General features: G+C 47.9%; 1 protein-coding gene across 1 annotated transcript in view; it reads left to right on the top strand.

The window, feature by feature from the left end:
- Positions 1-520: 520 nt before the first annotated feature.
- PAPPA (pappalysin 1) overlaps positions 521-21,214 on the top strand; it is a 255,383-nt gene continuing 234,689 nt past the window's right edge. The window contains exon 1 of the mRNA XM_082621426.1: positions 521-1,348. Within this exon, the coding sequence (XP_082477552.1) occupies positions 928-1,348 (421 nt within the window). The 5' untranslated portion in view covers positions 521-927. The remainder of the gene's footprint in view (positions 1,349-21,214) is intronic.

Below are 21,214 nucleotides of genomic sequence, written 5' to 3'. Positions count from 1 at the left end.
AAGTGCAAAGGGGATCCTGAGAGAAGAGATAGATTTTTCTCCCGCCAGGAGGAAAAAAAAAGTTGGGGGGGGGGAGTGAAGGAGGGAAAAAAGCAAGCAAACCAAAACAAAAACAGGAATGTGTGTTTTGAGCAGGAATGAGGAGAGCTGGGAGGACCATAAGGGGGTGTGTACAGAATTTCATTAAATTGTTACTTTAAGATTGTCTTCTTAAAAAAAAAAAAAAAGAAGAAGAAGGGAGGGGGTGGAGAAGCGGAGCGAAGGAGGCAAACGGGAAAGTGGAGGAAGGCTGGGTAGCTCGGCCTCTCCAAACTGATTGATTAGTCATGATCCCCGCAGTTTTAACTGGGACTCATTCAATTGGGAAGGTGGAGCGCTCGGGAGCAGATTAGCATACGCTTGTTTACTCATCTTCTGAGGGATTTTTCCCCCCTCTTTCCTTTCATTTTGTGAAGAAGGAGGGAGGGGAGGGGGGACGGGGGGGGAGAAGGGGGCTGTGGCTTGTGTTATAAAGGACGCAAAAAATAAATAAATTAGAGCATCTTTTGGGGGGAGGGAATTCAGCGGATCAGTGTCTTAGAGGAGCTTTTTTTTTTTTTTAAGAGCGAGAAATCATATAAAATAAAATGAAATAAAACAAGGAGGAAGGCAACCAGCTGTTAGAGGGGGGAAATAAGGCAGATAAAGGAGCGGGGAGAGAAATTAATTGCCAACCAGGAGGAGTTGGGCTGTATTTTTCAAAGGTGGGGGGAGTGGAGCACACACCTTGAGGAGGAAAGCGAGAAAGAAAAGAAAAAAGCAAGTGGACGGGGGGGCTCGCCCAAGAAGGGTGAAGAAGCGAAGAAAGTCGAGGCGCCGAGGCTCCTAAAGCTGGCAGCTCCGGGCGGCGGTGCAGGGGCGAAGGGGGGGCGGGGGGGACCGTCGGACATGCGGCTCTGGAGTTGGGTGCTGCGCCTGGGGCTGCTGAGCGCCGCGCTGGGCTGCGGGCTGGCCGAGCGCCCCCGCCGGGCCCGGAGAGACCCGCGGGCCGGCCGCCCCCCGCGCCCCGCCGCCGGCCCGGCCACCTGCGCCACCCGGGCGGCCCGCGGCCGCCGCGCCTCGCCGCCGCCGCCGCCGCCGCCGCCGCCGGGCGGTGCCTGGGAAGCCGTGCGCGTCCCCCGGCGGCGGCAGCAGCGGGAGACGAGGGGCGCCGCGGAGGAGCCGAGCCCGCCGAGCCGGGCGCTCTATTTCAGCGGGCGAGGCGAGCAGCTGCGCCTGCGGGCCGACCTCGAGCTGCCCCGGGACGCGTTCACGCTGCAAGTGTGGCTGCGAGCGGAGGGGGGCCAGAGCTCTCCGGCGGTGATCACAGGTAGGCAAGGGCGCCCAGGCGGGCGCTGCACCGGCCCTGCGGCCCCAGGGGCGCGCGGGTGCTTGGGCGCTGGTGGCGGGATCGTTGGGGGCTGGCGGGTGTTTCTGTGCGGGAGCCGCTGTGCCGGCGGCGCAGCGGCTCCGGGGCGAGCTGCGAGCCTCACTTTGCCCCATCTGCGGAATGGGCGCACTCGGAAGGCGTCTCCGCCTAGCCCCGCTGGAAGAGCGCAGGGAGCGCTCCCGGCCTCCTGGAGACCCGCAGTTGGTGAGGGCTGGTCTCCAGGGAGCCTCGTGCGCTTGAACCGTGTTTTGGATGGTCAGAGGTACTGTCTCCGCTTGGGATGGAGGAAGGACCCAGTTGGGATGCATGTGAAAAGTGGCTAGGGGACCGTTGATTTCTTTGGCTTTTTAATGGAGGTGACCCTCCCCCGTTACTTGGCCCCGTTACCCTGGAAGCCTACAAGGACAAGGTTGTTGTGATCGCCAGGACTTAGAAGTCCTCGAAGTGCCCCCAAAGTTGCTCTGTGGTTGCTGCCTGCCTCTGGGATTCACCCCCTTACCCCAGGCACACACAGACACGCGCACGCATACTGCCATCCCATGTCCTCGCTTTCCAAGCCTGTCACTCGGGGCTGGGGTGAAGACTTTCCTCAGGCACACCCCGCCAGTCCTCCCCCGACTAGGCTGAGAAACGGGGCGCTTTTCTCATTTGGGACTTTTACGAGCCCGTAATGAATTTGAGTTCTCCCTCCTCACCCCCCCCACCCCCCGCCCAACACACACACACACACACACACACACACCGTTCTACAGCACAGCCCGTAGTGAAATCGGACACTTTGGGAGGGTTGCAAACCTTAGAAATGCACCAACATCCATTTCCCCCCCCCCTAATGAATCTGTGGCAATGCCTTTAATAAAACTGGGGGGCGGAGGGGGGCGGCGCTGGAGGGGAGAAGGAAAGTTTTGCCTCTTCTGGCTGGGAGATTCCCTTCCTGCACAAACAGTCTTGCCATGTCCTAGGACGTCTCAAAGTGAGAGTAGGGGTTCCCCTTTCGCTGCAGCCAGGAAACGTGTGGAGGCGTTCTGCGATCCCACCCCCTTACACACACTTTCTTAGAAGGGAAAGCTCTGAGTTCTTCCGGCAGTCCGCTTCTTTCTGTTTTGGCGTGGACTTTCTCAACCGCTGCGCTCACTGTCCTATTTACATCAAGTCCATTTAGGGGACCCAAACTCTGCTGCTATACCAAGAATATGCCCCCCCCCAAGCTCCCACACTCCTGCTACCAAGCCGAGAGCTAGAAAGTGACTTTCCCCCATACCTGACGTCATCACATGCTTCTTTTTTTCTTTTTTTTTTACCCCCCCCCCTCAGGAAGGAGAGGGAAACTGAGCTTATTCACCTTTAGCCCTCAAGCCCTAGTCAGCCAAAGGGGGTTATAATGTAGAGTAGAGGGGAGATGTTATTTATAATAATAATGATGATGATTATAATTCAGGGCTGTGGTATGTTTACTTCTCTTTCGGAACATAGGAAAAACACAGAGCCTGCAGATTGGAGGGTTTTTTTTTTTTTTTAAATGAGTAGATCTGATTTTTCCTAGTCTTTACCTGCCATACCAGTGATTTGGAAGGCTTCTCCTCCAGAGGGGAGAGTGCAGGGTTATATAGGTATCATCAATGAAAAGGTAGTAAATGCATTTTTTCAAAAAAAAAAAAATATAGCACCTGGGATTCCACAGGAGCCTGCTTTATAAATGTCTGTAATTCAGACAAGGAGCCTCTCTTCACACACGCTCTTTTGAGGACGCATTCGCTCTCTCACACAAAGATAGTGCAGTAAAATCCTTTAATTGGATGGGGGACGTTAGGTTATTATTGCTTGTATAAAATGCCTGGTCCATTTTATGTGTGGAAGTAACATTCTTCTCAACACGAGGGAAAAAAAAAAAAAAAAGTCACTGCTGCCGTGTAGCACCAGAAAGCTCAGAGCTTTTCTCCTGAGGATTCTGGTGGATTTTTTTTTTTTCCCTCCCCTAGTTGAGTCTGAGCCAGATTTGCGGTGTGTAAACACCTGGCCTTGAGCCAGAAAAGACTCATTCTGCATATCCTCCACACGGTACAGACTGTTGGACTAAAAAGAACCTGCTTCTCCTTGAATTAAAAAGCAAACAAACAGAGGTTCTCTGCAGAAGCACTTTTTCAGCTCCTTCCTTCGTGTAAGTTCAGGCTGGGAGAGGCCGGGCCGAGGTGGGCAGTTTGGATGCCGGTGCCAAACCGTGTCCTCCCGCTGCGACCTCGGGTGCCCAGTTTGCTGCCTGACCTCTGCTGGCTCTCTCTGGCTGGGCGTCACCACTTTCGTAGGAATCCCTGGTCACCTATCTTGAGAGAGCAGGCATCTCTCAGCAGGGACCGCGCTGCTATTTCAGGCAGAGGGTTGCTGCCTTGCTGTCAGGCCAGGCTGCCTTACATCACTCTTTGCTGCAGGATTCAATTGGGTTTCGTAAAGGTCTAATTTTATGGTGCTGTTAACCGGGTTTGTCGTCTGGCAGAGGCAGGCCTTGCCGCTCCTGGTAGGCGGGCTATGCTCCCAGATCCGCCTGGGATGCTATTTCTGCCCCGGTTCAAACTTCACTGACACCAGTTCAGACAGGCGCTCGGAGAGGCAGAGGGAACGAGTGAAGGAGCAGTTTGCTTCTGAAGCTCAGGAAACATGCCTTTTATTTTTTCCAAAAGGGAAGGAGAGAAATATATATAAATACATATATATATATATATATATATATATATATATTAACAAATAAAAATGGGAAGGCTTATGCAGGCAAAAACAAAGCTAAAGTGAGAAAGTGCCTGTGTGCAGGAGGCTGAGGGTTGAAGAGCCCACCAGCGATGGATGGTCTGAGGGTTGAAGAGTCCTTTAAGGCTATTGTGAAGAGGGTCCTTGGAGGTTACCCAGTCCAGTTCTTCTCTCTTTGGCCGAATAGGGAGACAGAGACGTGGAGAGGGGAGGGCTGTGTGCTGGATGACACAGCTCCCCAATGCCAGGAGCTAGGATTTGATCCTGGGCATCCCCACTTCCAGACCTCACCCGCTACACTGCTGAGAGAATGTGTCTGAGAAACATTGTCACCTCCGACCCCTCACAGACCCACCACCCAGGCACAGCCCTCAGCCTCGGTGCTCCGCAATTTGGGTTCCCTTTCAAGTCTGGGGGCGGGGGGCTTCCTGACACATCCCTTCGCCTTTGTACCACACCAGGCAGGATCCAGACCCTTGCCCCTCATCCCCAGCTGCCCTCCCCCACCGTACCCCTCCAGTTTGACAGAAAGAGAAAAGAGGAAGAAAAAGAAAACAATAGACTCAATTTGCTGCTCCATGGAGCAGCGGCCCCTGAGCAGCAGTTAATCTTGTTAAAGTTTCTCCTGACCTGTTAGATAAGTGAAATGTGGACCCCACAAGCGCTGCCCTCCTCCCACCCCCATCCCTCAGTGATCCAGAATCCCTGCTCAGAAGGAGAAAGGGATTTACCTGAATCCCCTCCAGCACCTCCGCTTTCCATGCTTTCTTCTTTTGTTCTAAATGTTGGACTGTTGAGTTTAGCGACTACTCAGAAGAGACTTTTTATTTCCCCCCTTCTGCAGCCCCTACTTCCCGCAACCCAACCAACCCCCCCAAAAGAGTGCCTGCATTTCCCCAACTTCAGAATTGTAACAGGAAAGGCTAGATTTCAAGAAGTTCATGTATTAACATGGTTTTCCCCACAACATTCATAGTGACACCTGGGGTCTAGGATATGGCAATGGTTAGAAGCCAGTTTTAGTAGCTGGGTTACCTCTGCGTGAATCTACCTCTGCCCTTAACTGGTTGTGTGACCTTGGGAAAGTTAACTGATTCTTCTGGGCGTCAGCTTCTTCATCTGCAAAGTGAGCCTGACGCATGACATGAGCTCATACATGGCAAGTGCTTAGAACTGGACTTGGTGGATAGTAAGCACTCAATAAACTTTGATCTTATTATTGGACATGATTTTCCAGTGACCTCAGTCTTGGCTTTATGGACTGAGGACACTTAAAGGCAGGAAGGAAAGCAACTCTTCCTGGGTGCCTCCGAGGTGCCGGGTACTGCGCTTGCCTTGTGTCTGCGAGTTTCATCCTCACAACCGCCCTGGAAGGTGGACGTCGTTACCTCTGTTTTCCAAAGGAGGAAACAAAGTCTCGGAAAGTTGGAGCGACTTAGTCCAAAGTCCCACGGGCTCTTCCAGTGGACAGAGCCCAGATATGAACTCGAGTCTTCAGTGCCTGTTTCTTCCTCAGCAGTCTTTTTGGAGAGAGAAGGAATGACCCCCATTCCCTTCTTTAGACCTGCTGCAGAATGTCGCCACTCTTGCCTGCATCTCTTTGTGCTGACCATACGCCTACAGATGAAAGGTGATAAAACATGAATCTAAGTCTCACGTGGAGAACTGGGTTTGACCTAGCAGATCTGTGTTTCTCTTCACGTCAAATTATCAGGCAGACTGGGCTTGGAATTTCTGTTGCCAGTGACTTGCTGTGTGATTTGAGTCGAGTCACTTTATCTCTCTATCCCTTGCTTTCCTCCTCTGTAAAATGGGCATAATGATATCAGGACACTGAAGTGGAATAAACAGGCAGAAAGTACCTGGCACAGAGCCAGCTCATATTAGGGATTCAGTCAATGGTAGCTGGATCCAGTAAGTAACCACCTTCCCTTTCCCAGTTTGCCAGCTTGGCCTTCAGAAAGTAGGACCTGTTTGTGCATTGTTAGGGCTTTCCCTCTTAAGTTGCTGGGGAGTCTATCTAGAGTAGACAGTGTATCTTGGGGAACAGTTGGACCCCTTCAAATCCCTTCCTTGAACTTTGATTTCCTCTTCTTTGACCTACTTGGATGACCCCTTGGTGATAAGAGCCAGAGGAGGTCCAAAACCACTGGACCAATGAATAGGAAAACCAGTTAGCATCCAGAGGGAGAATGCACCCTCAGGAACAGAAGCCAGACAGTGGTCACAGTGGGGTCCAGGTCACAGCTGTGTTGTCACATGCCTCTTGCTCCTTCCCCAGATGCCCTCCTACTTTCACGTTCCCCCAGTCAGCCATTCACGTGGACAAATGGGGTAATGGAGGCTGCATTGCCCTTGCCTCTCTACACAGAGGAAGGCAAACTTGAGGCTCAGAGTTGCGGGGCTCAGGAACACGGGATTTGCCTGGTCAGCTGGGAATGGACTGAATCAGGCAGCTCATGGTACAACAGGGAAACTGAGGACCAGTGTCATGAAGGGGCTGAGAACTAAACTGTATTCACAAACTGCCCCTCTCGAGGTAGCCTGGGAGATTGTTTAGTCCAGCAGCTCCCATCCCTCATAGCACTGAGAATCATCAGCCTTTTAAACATCCTGCTGCCCAGGCTGCATCCCAGGGATTCTGATGTCGTGGGTCTGGGGTTGGCCTGGGCACTGGTGTTTTTCAAAGCCTTCTCAGGTAATGTGGAAGGGCCACCAGTGGGGAGAATCACTGATCCAGTCTGATGTCTCCCTGCTCTGCAGGTGGAGAAACTGAGGCCCAAGGCGGGGAGTGGCATTTCCTGCTTATCCAGCTGGTTGGTGGCAGAGCGTTGAGAGAACTTCAGCTGTCCCAATTCTGATTGGCCAGACACCAGAAAGGACCTTTATTCCATTCCCAATTCCCCTGCTGGCCCTAATTGCCTAGGAGCAGAGGGGGCAGGGGGTGGGGGGTGGCACTGACATTCCATTTTTCCAAAGCTGGTCCTATATGTGAAGCTACACCCTTTCCTTCTGGTGCCTCCTTTAAAGTGCAGACAGTCCTAGAAGGGGGTAACACATGGAGTTCCATGCATCTGATTTCAAATGGATGTCTCACCGTGCTTGAGAGGGGAGTTTCTTTCTGAGCAGGAATAAGGAGTGTAAAGGAAGGAGGGAAGCCCAGCTGTGAGGCATTCCCCACTTTGCCCTGGGCTAGTCCTACGGAAGGCAGGCAACTGTTCCTATTATTTCAAACCCCCTCACCTTGAGATCACTGTGAAACCAGCACTGGCTGCAAGGTGTCTTAGATGAGGAAGCGAGATGATCCCCAAGGACCCCAGGGAGGAGGACCCCCTATACAAGCAGCTTGTTCCTCGTCTACCTATTGCCCAGGACTTAGGAGTCTAGCGGGTGCCTGCTTCTCCCCTCACCTGCTGCCCTTTCTCTGGAATTTAATTTCCTTTCCCTCAGTGTCTCTTATCTTTTTTCTTGCTGCACAGAGGACTCTCCTTCATGCCTTGATGCATTTACTGGAAATGCTCAACTCAGAGCTGACTTGGGGGTCTTGGCCCCTTGGCTCCTTTGAAAACCTGGAACTGGGACCTAGGAGCTCTGGGCTCAAGTCCTGGCTTGGTCTCCTGTGAGCTGTGTGACCTGGGGCCTCTGGGGAGAGAGTTTCAGTGGCTACATTCAACATCCGTATCTTGCGGGTTGTCACGGGAACCAGGTGAGACAATGACAGGAAAAGCTCTAAGCCAAGATCAGAGCCCAGTCCATAGGTCGACAGTGGTTGGAGGATCCAGAAAGTGAGAGATGTGAGGGGTTTGTACAATCAAGGTCACTCCTGGAAAGGCACCTTTATTATCATTATTCACACTTCAAATGATAAACGGTGATCGAATTAGCGTGACCTCACTGGAGTCCTCTGATGTTGGAACTTAACAGGTCTGCCTTACTTGCTGTGTGACCTTGACACCTTCACTGCTCCTGTCTGTGCCTCAGTGTTCTCAGGGTGCACACTGAGGGATAGCAGTGGAATAGGGGCTTTCAAACTGTGCCCCACAATCTTAGGAATGCCCTGGGGAGAGGCTGAAGGGGAACACTGTCTGTCCGCATCGTCCCTTCACCTATCTGCCTAAACTGTGTGCTTCCTCCAGATTTCTTTTGAAGGAATGTACAAGTTTCTCAGTGATAGAGTTTGAATGGACATGGACTGACATTGTGAACTTCTTTAGGCATCATAACAGCATTGTGATTATATATTTTGAAAGATCCTAATCTGTTAGAAATGTGTACTGTTGTATTTATGGGTAAAATGACGTTATGTCTATTTTGTTTGTTTAAAGTGTTCCAGAAAAAAAAAAAAAAAAGGATGTTGGGAGGAAGAGTGGTAGATGAAAGAAGATTGGCAGACTGATGGTTGTTGAAACCAGGTGACAGAAACGACAGGCTTCAATACTTTTTTGCCTGTCCCTCTGTGTGTGCTTGAAGAATTCCATCCTAAAAAGTTTAAAAGAGTTTGAGAGCCACAGGAGGAGCTGAAGTCTTAGATTCCTCTGTGTTCTGTGAGCTGATAGGCTTCCAAATGCATTTCTGCAACTTGGAGCGGGTTAGGGACTCTCCCAAGGTCACACAGAGAATAACTGAAAGTCAGCGTGCAGTCCAGGCTTCTGACACTAGGAGCTCCCTCTGCCTGTCCCTCTGCACAGCTGCAAACTCAGGTGACTGGCCATCCTGGGAGAGCTTGAGGGGAAGTAAAGGAAGGACAGGAGTCTTAGGAGGGGCATGTAGGAGGGGCCAGTGGAGCCTTGCAGCGCAATAAGAAGTTTCTGAGTGAGGGCATTCCTTGCTGTGTGGAACCCTTCCACACACTGTGAAGCATTTCACGTCCTTGGTTTTGTGCATAAGAATCGCCTAGGATCTCCTAATCATTGTGACAGTCCAAACCACATTGTGACCATTGACACGCACAGGCACACACATACACACACTCACATTTCCACATACCCCTATTTCTCATTTTTCTGGCTCCTTATTTCTTTTCATCTCCCATTGCCCTGAAAGCCTTCTAGAACCTTGTAAAGCCTGGTGGGGGCATGGAGGGTGGTGAGCTGCAGTTGACTGATCTCAGAAAGAATTGACACGCTCAGGCAACAGGGGAAAGGAGCATATGTTTACTGAGGAAGTATTTTGTAGTGATTGACGGTAGAACTCAAGAGTCAGAGTGCCTGCGTTTGATTTCCTGATTTTCCCACCTGCCAGTTGTATGACCCTGGGCAAGTTACTTAATATCGCCAAGCTTCGCTTTCCCCTCTGTAAAAGGCGGATGATACTGGCACCTACTTCATAGGGTTATTTTGAAGATTAACTGGGCCTCCATGTGGAAAATGCTTAGTAATGGAATCTAGACGATGGGTAAGCACCCAGTAAACGTTAACTCATATTGGTTTTATGTGTCCGGCCTCACTACACATTATTTCTAATTCTCTCAATAACTCTATAAATTAGACATGTTTATCTTCTTTAGCAGAGCCAGGAATTGCCTTTCCCTCCCTCACCACTCAGGAAAGGCTTATTCCTATTATCTTAACGTAAAACAAAAACTAAAATGAAAGGCAAACAGCATAAACATTTCATTGTTTCCTATTACAAAAGCAATCTGTGTTCATTGTAGAGAATCTAAGAAATACAGATGAGAAACAAAGGACAAAGTAAAATGTGTCCATCCCTGCCCAGGCATCCAACAAGTATTTGGTGAGTTTCTGCTACATGCCAGGTACAGTTTTAGGTCCTCAGTTCAGAGCAAGGAACAGAAGGAAATATCTCTGACCTCAGGGAGTTTATATTCTGGAGTGGGGGGTTGAGGAGGAGGAGACAGAAGATAAATGAGTGAGCGACTATATCACATAATGTCAGGTGAATGTTTATGAAGAAAAATAAAGTAGAAAAGGGAGTTGTGTAGGGCCGGGTTGTAGGATGAGGAGGATTTAAATAGGGTGGTCAGGGGCTTCCCTGGTGGCACAGTGGTTGAGAGTCCGCCTGCCGATGCAGGGGACACGGGTTCGTGCCCCGGTCCGGGAAGATCCCACATGCCGCGGAGCGGCTGGGCCCGTGAGCCATGGCCGCTGAGCCTGCGCGTCTGGAGCCTGTGCTCCGCAACGGGAGGGGCCACAACAGTGAGAGGCCCGTGTACCACAAAACAAAAACAAAAGCAAAAAACTGCAATGTTAGCAGTCGTTCCAGTGCTCTTCCTTTTTGAGCGCAGCTTCTTCCACCCAGTGGTGCCTGTGCCCCTCAGGGACCAAGTGCCCACACACTTCCTGCTTCCTCTCCCCCAGCTACACTCATTCTTGAAAAAGGACATGGTATCCCGTCTTACTAAGGTATCATTGACTGATACCAACCTAGAATGTTGCTCTTCCATGGACATATATACTTTAATGTCTCCTCAAAAAGCTTCCTATCCAAAAGCAAAGTACCAATGGGTAGCATTTCAGTCAAAGACTGACTGAAGACATTATGTAGGGAATAGTGGTACTTCCCAAGAGCTGGAAGCCATGTCGTTAATAATATTGCTAATAATAGCTGCCATAAATGTTTTTTTAAAAACTCACTAAGTGACCTTCCCAGTGATCACATCTTGGCTAATGGCTAGAGTACTCAAATTTCATAATTTCTTACTCTATTGAAGCCGTTCCAGGCAAGTTCCTGGACACTGGTGTAAGCCACTGGCCTTTTAGTCATGCTTATCATTTTAATCACATCACTTTGTGATTAAAATACTGAAACTCTTGAGTCTGTAGCCATCTGTTTGCCTGTTTTACTTCTGGGAATCCCTAGCACTGTCATCCCCAGATTTTTCTTCCAACAACAGAAAGAAAATGTTTTCCAGTCTTATTTGTCACAAACCCAGGGTCCATAGAACCTGGAAGAGTAGGAGAGGCGACCCTGTTTCAGTTTTGCAGAAGCTGAGAAGGTTTTCATCCATTTCCCTCCTTTCTGATCAGCAGGCCTCCTTCCCCTCTGCTTCCCTTGATCTTGTGAGACTTTGCGGTGACCTCGGGATCTGGAATCCTCTATCCGCTGTTTATGTACCCTTGGGGGAGAGCACACATTCTCAGCAGTCATAAGAGTAATAAAAGGTTCTAGTTCCCAGGTTCTAGTCCATTTGAAGGGAACAGAGACAGAAACTCTAGGAAGTGGGGGGGAGGGTGGTCACAGCTTGGGATAAGAGTATCTGGGAAGGGGGAGCATATGACTAATTGCAGATCCCTGATCTAATCTTTTGCCTTCAAGAAACTGGTGGTCTAGTGCCTTCCCTGGTGGCGCAGTGGTTGGGAGTCCGCCTGCCGATGCAGGGGACATGGGTTCGTGCCCCGGTCCAGGAAGATCCCACATGCCGTGGAGCGGCTGGGCCCGTGAGCCATGGCCACTGAACCTGTGCATCTGGAGCCTGTGCTCCACAACGGGAGAGGCCACAACAGTGGGAGGCCCGCGTACCGCAAAAAAAAAAAAAAAAGAAACTGGTGGTCTAACCTGTACCTTTCACCTTTATAATCAAGAAACTCTTCCTATATCTGTCCCACATCCATCTCTTCTTAATTCTTTTTGCTCTGTAAACATGAAATGTGGCTGAGCAGAATATAACCAGAGGTGTTTGTAAAGAGGGGGTTATTTCCCCCCATGAGATTGGAGATCTTTCAGCTACAAAGGCTAATGAGAGTACAGAGAAAGGTATGATAACAGGCCAATCAGGAACAAGGTGGCCTTGCCCTAAGAGATGCAGAGTACACAGAAAACGTAAAAAGGGAATATATACTCTACTCTGTTTGGTAAAGAAATATTCATGTAAGTCCAAAGAACCAAGGTGTGTGAGAATCAGAATCTAAACGATTTATTTCAAAGATGAGAAACCAAGGGGTGGTGAAGAAGTGACTTGTCCAAACCAGTGACCTTGCTGGGTAAGATTCTCTGTCTTCTGAGTCTTAGGCCAGGGAGAGGTCTGCTTCTCTCCTGACTTGGCCTACTTTCCCGTGGAACAAGTACCATCTCTCCGCTGATGATCATCATTTATCTCCAGACTCTGCTGGACTCCGGGCTCACAGATCCAGCTGTCTACTGGAAATGTCAGCCTGCACTTCAGACTCAACATATCCAAAATGGAATTGTCTTTCCTCCAAAATTTCTTCCATCCTCATCTCGTGTCATCTGCTCTAGATATATCTCCCACCATGTTTATTCAGTCATCAATTCCCGTCTATCCTGTCTTCTTAACATTTTTATAGCCAACCTTCCCCCTTCTTAGCTTAGGCCCTCTTCATCTCTTGCTTTGATTACTTCCTTAGTATTGTAAATGCCCACTTCTCTGAGCCTCAACTACACATCCTTCAACTTCCCACAGTCAAATCTTTCTAAAATGCAAATCTGACTCTACTGCCTGTAGCTATAGGCCTTTCAGGAGCACTGGAATTATCTACAGTTCCACCAGATAGATGCCTTAGGCTTTTTTTCCCATCATTTTCCTTATATAACATACCTCCTAAATCCCCAGGCACCATTTTGCAGGACACTTAAGCCTCTGTAGGATTCTGCTCAATGTTCCCCTCTTCTGGGAAGCCCTTTCTTTTTTTTTTTTTTTTTTTTGTGGTACGCGGGCCTCTCACTGTTGTGGTCCCTCCCATTGCGGAGCACAGGCTCCAGACACGCAGGCTCAGCGGCCATGGCTCACGGGCCCAGCCGCTCCGCGGCATGCGGGATCTTCCCAGACCGGGGCACGAACCCGCGTCCCTGCATCGGCAGGCGGACTCAACCATTGCACCACCAAGGAAGCCCTGGGAAGCCCTTTCTGACTCTTCCTCAAGTATAACTGGTTCCCCCCAACTCCCTTATCCATCTATCTCTACTATACCTTCTGCACATGTTTATCGAAACACCTGGAATTCTTTATCACATTTCATTCTCTGCATATTTGGGGTCCTCTCAATTTCTCCACTGCCTAGCCAAGTGCCTGGCTTATAAAGGAACTATAGGTATTTTTGTTTAATGAATGCATGACCGGATAAGAGAACCAGCTAAATTTCTAATGATTCTGGGAGAAAGAGCTTGGGCATGTTGCATTACGTAACCCAAAGCACATGACCTGGCCCGTGCGTCACACTCAAAAACGTTACACAGTGGTTAATTCCATTTCCCCTTGAGCAGAGCAGTCAGAAGGGAAAAGATATCCGGCCTCCCAAACGGGCGGGGGCGGGGGGGGGCAGTGTATTTAAATGCCTCCTCAACTCACATTTTGGCCTTTCTAATCCAAGCCACGTTTTAGCCTTGGTCTTGCCCTCTCAGCCCTTCGCCTGTTTGCAAAGCATTTGTTTTGTGTGTGAACTGCAGCACATAATCCCAAGCTTTGCTCTCCTCTCAGATTTCACCCCTCTCCCCTTATCAGGTTCTTTTCAGGGCTCGAGTGTCCTGGCAGTCATATCTGTTGCCTGCGTTTTCATCCATTTCCCTCCTTTCTGATCAGCGGGCCTTCTTCCACTCTGCTTCCCTTGATCTTGTGAGACCTTGTGGTGACCTCGGGATCTGGAATCCTCTATCCGCTGTTTATGTACCCTTGGGGGAGAGCACGCATTCTCAGCAGTCATAAGAGTAATAAAAGCAGCTAGCTTATAATGAGCACTTACTATGTTCTGGCACCGTGCTGAGTGCTACACTTTGGACCCGTCGAATTAGGTTTAGAAAGTGACATGACTTGCTGAAGGCCTCACAGCTTAAGGATGGTGGAGCTGGGATTCAAGTCAAGGCCAGTTTAATTTTATCTCTATCCACAGGGCCTAGTGCATTGCTTAGAATACAGTAGCTGTTCAGTAAGTGTTCCATGAGTGGATGAATATAGGAGTGAATGATGAATGGATAGATGGATGGTTGGATGGATGGGTGATGGTACCCCCAGTGGCTAATGCAAACATATAGAGATTGTAGAACAAAAAGGGAAGGAATGGAGGGAGCGAGACATGGAAGAAAAATTGGAATGAACATTATAAGACTTTAAAGAGATTGGCTAAGAAATCTCTTTGTTGTGCAGCATATATTTTATTTGCCAGTGACTTTTGAGCAAACAGACCATTTATGTCCACCAGAGCATTTCCCAGTCTACCAGGAGATAATACACTTTCAAAGATTCTCTCTGCCAAAAACATTTCTGGATTCCTCTTTCGGGAATCAAAGCCTGGGTCATATTCCTCCAAATATTCTCAAAGGAAATACACTGTCACCCTTTGAGGATGGACCTGATACATTCTGAACCAGTGTGGGACCTATGCAGGTAATCATGCTGCATGAACTATGGGGTTCTGAGCAGAAGAATGACTCTGGAGTTAACAAGGCTGATTTGTGATGTGCTCTCATTGGAGCCGATTAGGCCTCTGTAGAGCCAGTGGTAAGCTCTCAGGATGACCCCTTTACAGGACAGCCCCGCCGGGCTGATTAGAGCTGATCTGCTAGAAACAAATATGGTATCTTGTTCATCCCTTTCCCAAGACATTAGTTTGCTTTTTAAAATCTGTTCAGTTTATAGATGGAGAAACTGAGATCCAGGCAAGTTCACTTGTTAAATTAAGCTAAATTGAGTTGAGTAAGGTTAAGTAGCAAACTGGTAGCAAAATTGAAAGTAGAATTCAGATCTCTTGACTCCCAAATCAGTGCTTTTTCCACTGGACCAATTTGTTTTCCTCTACAGTGTTGGATTATGGTTACATCTGTGGGTTCACAGCAGCGAGCTTATTAGAAAATGTCGTACAGCTGTTTATTAACTTTTCTTTAGTATTTCTTATGTGACAAACCTCTGTCCTAGGCATTCTGTGAAGTTCAATAGTAAATGGCAGTTTATTTAGAGAGGTAAACCTCCCTTCTTTCTTTCCTTCCTTCCACCCACCCATTTATCCATCCATCCATCCATCCATCCATCCATCTATTTGATAGATAATTATTGAGCAATCTTTATGTCTTTGTGTATTACACATCAAGCAAGGAAATGGGGATTAAAAAGAAGAACGGGACACAGTTCCATCCCTTGAGGAACTCCCAGTCCTAGTGGCAGAAGCAGACTGGTAAACCAATACATGACATGGTAACTGCTATAACTAAGCAACTAATAGAGTCCTGGAAGAGCACAGAGGCAGAAAAACTGTGTTGTTGCACACCCGTGTTTATTATGGGGGCTATAACATGCTCTGAGATTTCAGAGGCATAAGAGATCCCTTCCACCTGGAACTGTTGGAGAATTGTTCACAAACAATGAACACGTTCATGTACGTGTAGTGTGTGCCTTGCCCTGCATGTGGATACACCATGCATGCCATTTTAAATGTAGAGACACAGATCAAAGTAGAACAATAAACACTTTTTGGTTCATGTCTCAGCTGAGGACCTTGACTTAGAGTAGCTTTTAGGAGTATGACACTAGGAAATGATTGGACAATTCAATCTGTCACCACCCGAATCAAATCCAACAGCCCCTTGTTGCATTCATCACTCTGTTGTGGTGCCTTCATACTTGTCTGTCTTTCTCCAGTTGTCTCCAAGCTCCTTAGGAGTAGAGACCATTTCTGTCTTCATCCCTGCCTTATTCCTACCTGTCACACAGTACCAGCCATGCCAGTGGTGCTTGGTAAACTTTGTTAAATGAATTGGAGATGGCTCCAAATAAGGGAGAAACGAGTGTGATTGAAAGTGGGTGCTGTGAAGGAAAGGTGCTTTGAGGAATGATATGAGTCTTAGGAAGGACCAAGCAATGTGGGCAAATATGTTATGAAGGATATTAGCCATTCGATATGGCTCTGGTTTCTCTGAGCTGACCCATTACCTGTATATATTCTTCCCACCTTTGCCTATTCCTGAGCCTCCCTTCTTCCTGCTGAGCCAGCCAGTGTACCATTCTGTTGGTTTTAAGTCCTTTTCCCCATGGTTTTCTCTCAGCTTCTCCAATCCCATCCCTGGAGAGAGCTGCTAAAGAACCAGGTGCAATTGTGTGGGATGTGCCCATGCTGTTCCTGCGACCCTCACCTGTGCCTTGGAGACCTCCCAGAGGATATGAGAGCAGAGTGACAGCGAGAATCATGTCTGCCATGCTCAGTGCACCTTCCCAGGGCCTGGCACATTGCTGGGGTTCAGCAGATACTTGAGTGAACTTCTGGATGCATAGATGCTGTAAATTTGCAATGCATCTGGTCCCGTCTGCTCAGTTCACAGATGGAGAGAATCTGATTTCCAGAGGAGGCAAGGAAATGATCCCAAGTTCCATTCCAGATTCTGGACAGAGAAGGACTGGAGTCCAGTCCTCCTGACCATTCCTTCTGTCCTGCCATATTGTCCTGGAATTTGGGCCCAGCTCTCTTGAACTTGGTCACAAAGATTTCAGATCATTGAATCCTGTAGTTGGATAGGGCCCCAAATATCCTTTTTACAGCCGGGAAGTCTAAAGTCCAAAGAGTGGAAGAGATTAGACCACCCCAAGGCTTCCAAAAATTTTTTTTAAAAAACTCTATGTGTCTCCATAGAGTCAACAAATATGTAGTATGTGCCCAGTACTCTTAGAGTTGCAGCACTGAGCAAGACAGAGCAGGTCCCTGCCCTCATGGACTTTCTATTCTTGTGAGGAGAGAAAGACAGTAAACAGGAAAACAACTGTAAGGGCTTGTATGTTAATAGTAACAAGTGATAGAAGTGGGTGCTATGGAGAATGACTGGAGTTGAAGAACATTGCTGTAGGTGACCAAGCTGAAGCTTGAATGACAGATGGGGAGGAACAAGCCATATGAAAAGACAAGTGAAGAGAGTTCCAGAGTTCCAGAGTTCCAGAGTTCCAGAGAGAGCGCCAGAAGAACTAACACATAGACCATGAGGTAGGACAAGCTCAGGATGTTGAAGGAGCAGATATTCAAGCCATTGGGAGTCATGTGTGTCTGGAACTAAAGGCAGCCCAGGTCATAGAACGTGGATTATAATCTAGATGAACTAGGCAGTTATCAGAGTTTCGAACAAAGAAGTTACAGGATCTGGTGTATGTTTTCCAAAGATCACTCTGACCTCTATGTGGAAAATGAATGGCATGAGACCAAGAGTAGAATCTCAATTATACCACTATTGCAGTGTGAATTGATCGTTGATCTTATTACTTTAGTTATGACTTAGTGTTTTGATTGATATCATTACCATTTCCTTACTAGTATCATTACCAACTACAATACCTGAATAGCACTAATATTTGAGATCAGTAGAGGAGGTGGGGGGTTCCTTGCACTTTGTTCCAGGAGGACTTGAAGAGATTTGTGAACCCAAGACATTTTCTGTAAAAATTTGAGGCTCTGCACAGTTTTCTGGGGAGAGGGTCGAAAGTTTTCATCACTTTCTAAAAGGGGTCTCTGGTCCCCAAATGATGACTTAAATGCCTAAAAGAAGGGGGCATATGAAGTCATTTCCTGAAGCCTGGTCCCAGCTCTAAAATCTGAACATTCTAGGAGATCTGTGAAAATGAGAATGTTGATGTGGAGTTGTCATATCAGACTGAGGAATTGCACTTTCCTTCATCTGTACCCTTGCTGGAGTAAATAGAATTGGGGACTTTTTTTTTTTCCCTCTGAGGAGTAGTTTATTCCTTAGAAATATAATCTACAACTTTGTTTATTCAAACTCGGGTCTCTGAGTTTCTCTGAGTTTTAAACTAGGCAAGTTCACTTCAAATGTGGCCTTAGGTGGTCCTGATCATAATTATTCACTGTGGATTTTACCCGTGAATCTGTGAATCCAAATATCCATCGACTCGTCCATCCATCCAGTCATCACCCAACCATCCACCCACCTACCCTTCTTCCCTCCCTCGCTTCCTTCCTTTTCCCTTCGTCTTTCTCTCCCTTCTTTTCTCCCTCCCTCCCTCTCTCCCTCTTTACCTCCTCCATACTTTGATCTCTCCATCAACCCATACCCTCACCAATCTATCCTTCCATCCATGTAACCTTCTATTACCAGGCTCTATGCTAGGGCTAGGGCAAGAGTCAGGAGACTCCAATTCTTATTCTTCTGCCACTGTGAGTCCTTGAAAAAAATCTCCTGAGAAACCTCCCTTGCACCCTTCACTTCTACTAGAGTACATTTTGAAAACCTCACTTCAGAAGCTGAAAACTGCTTTGAGAAAAATTAGCTATGCCTGCTTAGTTACATAATTATAAGTATTTCCAGTAGTGCATCGAGTCTGGGTCTAGACTCCTGGAGGCTTCTTTATCAACACTAATATGTTAGATCAATAACAGATTCTACCCTTGGGTCAGCAGGTAGTGGGAAACCAATAGATCATGTGCAATAGAGGCAGGGTTCCTTGGGAAAGGGCAGGCTTTATAAAGGGAGCAGAAAAGGGAGCTAACCGTCACCTAGCTCCTGGGACTCTCTTTGCCCACAAACCCCAAAGCCCTGGTATAGTGATTCTGAGCCTTCGTGATCCGCGTGTGCCCCTGGACGCATGATGTAGCAGGAAGCCCTCGTGGCATGGGGTTGTTTCAGTTTCCGAAGCATTCGACATGTACCTATCATATTCCCACTCGCCTTGTAAAACAAGCATTTTCATTTAATACAGTGAGGTCTTTGTATTCTCAACAACAAACACATGGTCTAAGGCTCGCGGACACAACCTGCCTTTTTCTCTAACACTCTCCCCCTCACCCGACTCTGTCCGCCCTTACAAAGCCCAGCGTCAGCAGAAATATCTGTTTACAAACAAGGGTTCCCAGAAAATAGTATCAGTAGCTCCAACAAGCCTCTAAAACACGCCCCCAACTCTGTCCTTGGAATCCCTGTGAACAGGGTATATCCCTGGCAGCAGCTTTTGTGGAAGGCTTCCTGCCTTTCCATCTTTCCATCTGTCTTCATGTCTGGCTTCCTCTGTCTCCTTCCACTTATTCATTAAAACCATGAGGATCCTGGACTGCAGAGGCAGTTGGATGCTGGTTTGGGCCTCATGGAGATTTGGAAAACAGAGCCCCGACAGGGAGTGGCTTGAGAACAGCAAGGCAGACCCACACACATCCAGCCTGCCGTGTCATCTGAAGCAGAAGCTGATTGAAGGAGGATTGTCAATTGGGTGGATATAATAGTCACATGAAGGGCTTCCCTGGTGGCGCAGTGGTTGGGAGTCCGCCTGCCGATGCAGGGGACGCGGGTTCGTGCCCCGGTCCGGGAGGATCCCACATGCCGCGGAGTGGCTGGGCCCGTGAGCCATGACCGCTGAGCCTGTGCGTCCGGAGCCTGTGCTCCACAGCAGGAGAGGCCACAGCGGTGAGGGGCCCGCGTACCGCAAAAAAAAAAAAAAAAAAAAAGTCACATGACGATCATACAGCTCTAGATCATTTTTCTAGGATTATCAGCAACTGAAGCAATTCTTTTGTTACTCTCTTGAACTTGAGTCTACTATAGCTCCCTATTACCTACACATGGTAACTATAATAGCTAACATACTTAGCACGTAATATGTGCCAGACACTGTTCTGAGGAGTTTGCATGTATTAACTCTTTAATCCTCACGAGGACCCTTGGATATAGATCCCAGTTTTCCATATAAGAGAACTGAGATATGGGAAGGTTAAGTGACTTGCCAAAGGTCATACAGCAAGTACTGGGTAGAATTCATCCCCAGAATCCAGGTTCTAACCATTCCTCCACAAACCTCTCTAGATCAGGTCGGAATTCCTTAGCCTCACATTGAATTTCCTCCTCAGACATTGTTTCCTACTATAACATTTCCTAGTTCCTTATGTCAGGGGTCCTCAACCTCAGCACAGGTGACATTTTGGAATGGATTGTTCTTTGTTGTGGGAGTTTGTCCTGTACGTCGTAAGACGTTTAGCGGCATCCCTGGCCTCGACCCACTAGATGCAGAAGCAACTCCCCACCAGCCCCAGCTGTGGTGATCAAAAATGTCTGCAGAAACATGACCACATATTCACTGGTTGAGAACAGTTGTCTTACGTGGACTCTTCTGATTAAACAGAATTATCTGGTGTTCTTAGAACACTCTTCCCACCTCCATGCTTTTTCACATTTAGTTTTCCCCTTGACTTCTCAGGGTCCTTGGCCACCTCACCATCAGTCTTCTCTATTCCAGAGTCTTTCAGTTCCTCAACATCTTTTACAGCCAGAGAGGAAATATTAACCTGTCTGGGTTATTGATCTGCTTGTTTTTATGGTTTTCTGTTTAAAAAAATTGTCACCGATTCCAAACTTTCTATTTAAAATCCCCTAAAGATTCCACAGGAGTCTTGAATTAAAAGCTCAGTTCATTCCATGCATTCAACAATTGTTTATTGGCTCTACCTTGTGTCAGGTCCCAGGCTAAGCACTCAGAGTATGAATTCACAGGAGATATAATACCTGCACCTCAAGAGTTTATGTGGTAGGCTATCAGAGGTGGAGAAGAACTTAGAGATTCACTCTCCACTCTCTCCTAGTTGAGCAGATGAGGGAACCAAGCCCCAGAAGGTAGATGATATGTCATCAAGGTCAATTAGAGACCAAACTCAAGGCTGAGCTAGATCATTCTCCACCTAGCGGAATAAAATTTAAATTCTGAAGTACCAGGCAGCATCTAAATACCATTTATCCATCTGGAGTTTTAAAGAGCTCCTTTGAGTCATAATTTATGATTTTCTAGCAGATATCAAAACAATAGAAAATTCATATCTGAAAAGTCTATCAGCCTTCTTTTCAAAATTTTGCTTACATTCCATGCTTTTCTTGGTAAGTCTTTAAGGCTGAATGGCTCCAGATTGCCAATGAGCACTGGACAGGGAGTCCTGAGATAGGAGTCCTTGTTCTTTCAGCTCTGTGGCCCTATCGATAAGAGCATCATGAAATCCCTAGCTAATGATCCCTACCCCCATGGACTCTCTCAAAACCCACCAATGATTCCCTATTGTCTATGGAATAAACTTCAGATCTCTTGGCATGGCATTCGCAGCCCTTTACAATCGAGCCTTAGACGCCCCTCACTATCCCATTTCCCTTTATGTGCACCCTCAGTTCCATCAAAAGCAGATGTCTTCTTCATCT

This window comes from Mesoplodon mirus, assembly GCF_964341445.2.
Source record: "Mesoplodon mirus genome assembly, chromosome: 1".
NCBI classification, from domain to species: domain Eukaryota; kingdom Metazoa; phylum Chordata; class Mammalia; order Artiodactyla; family Ziphiidae; genus Mesoplodon; species Mesoplodon mirus.
Note: the sequence above shows the minus strand (reverse complement) of the source record. Positions and strands in the feature narration are given on the sequence as shown.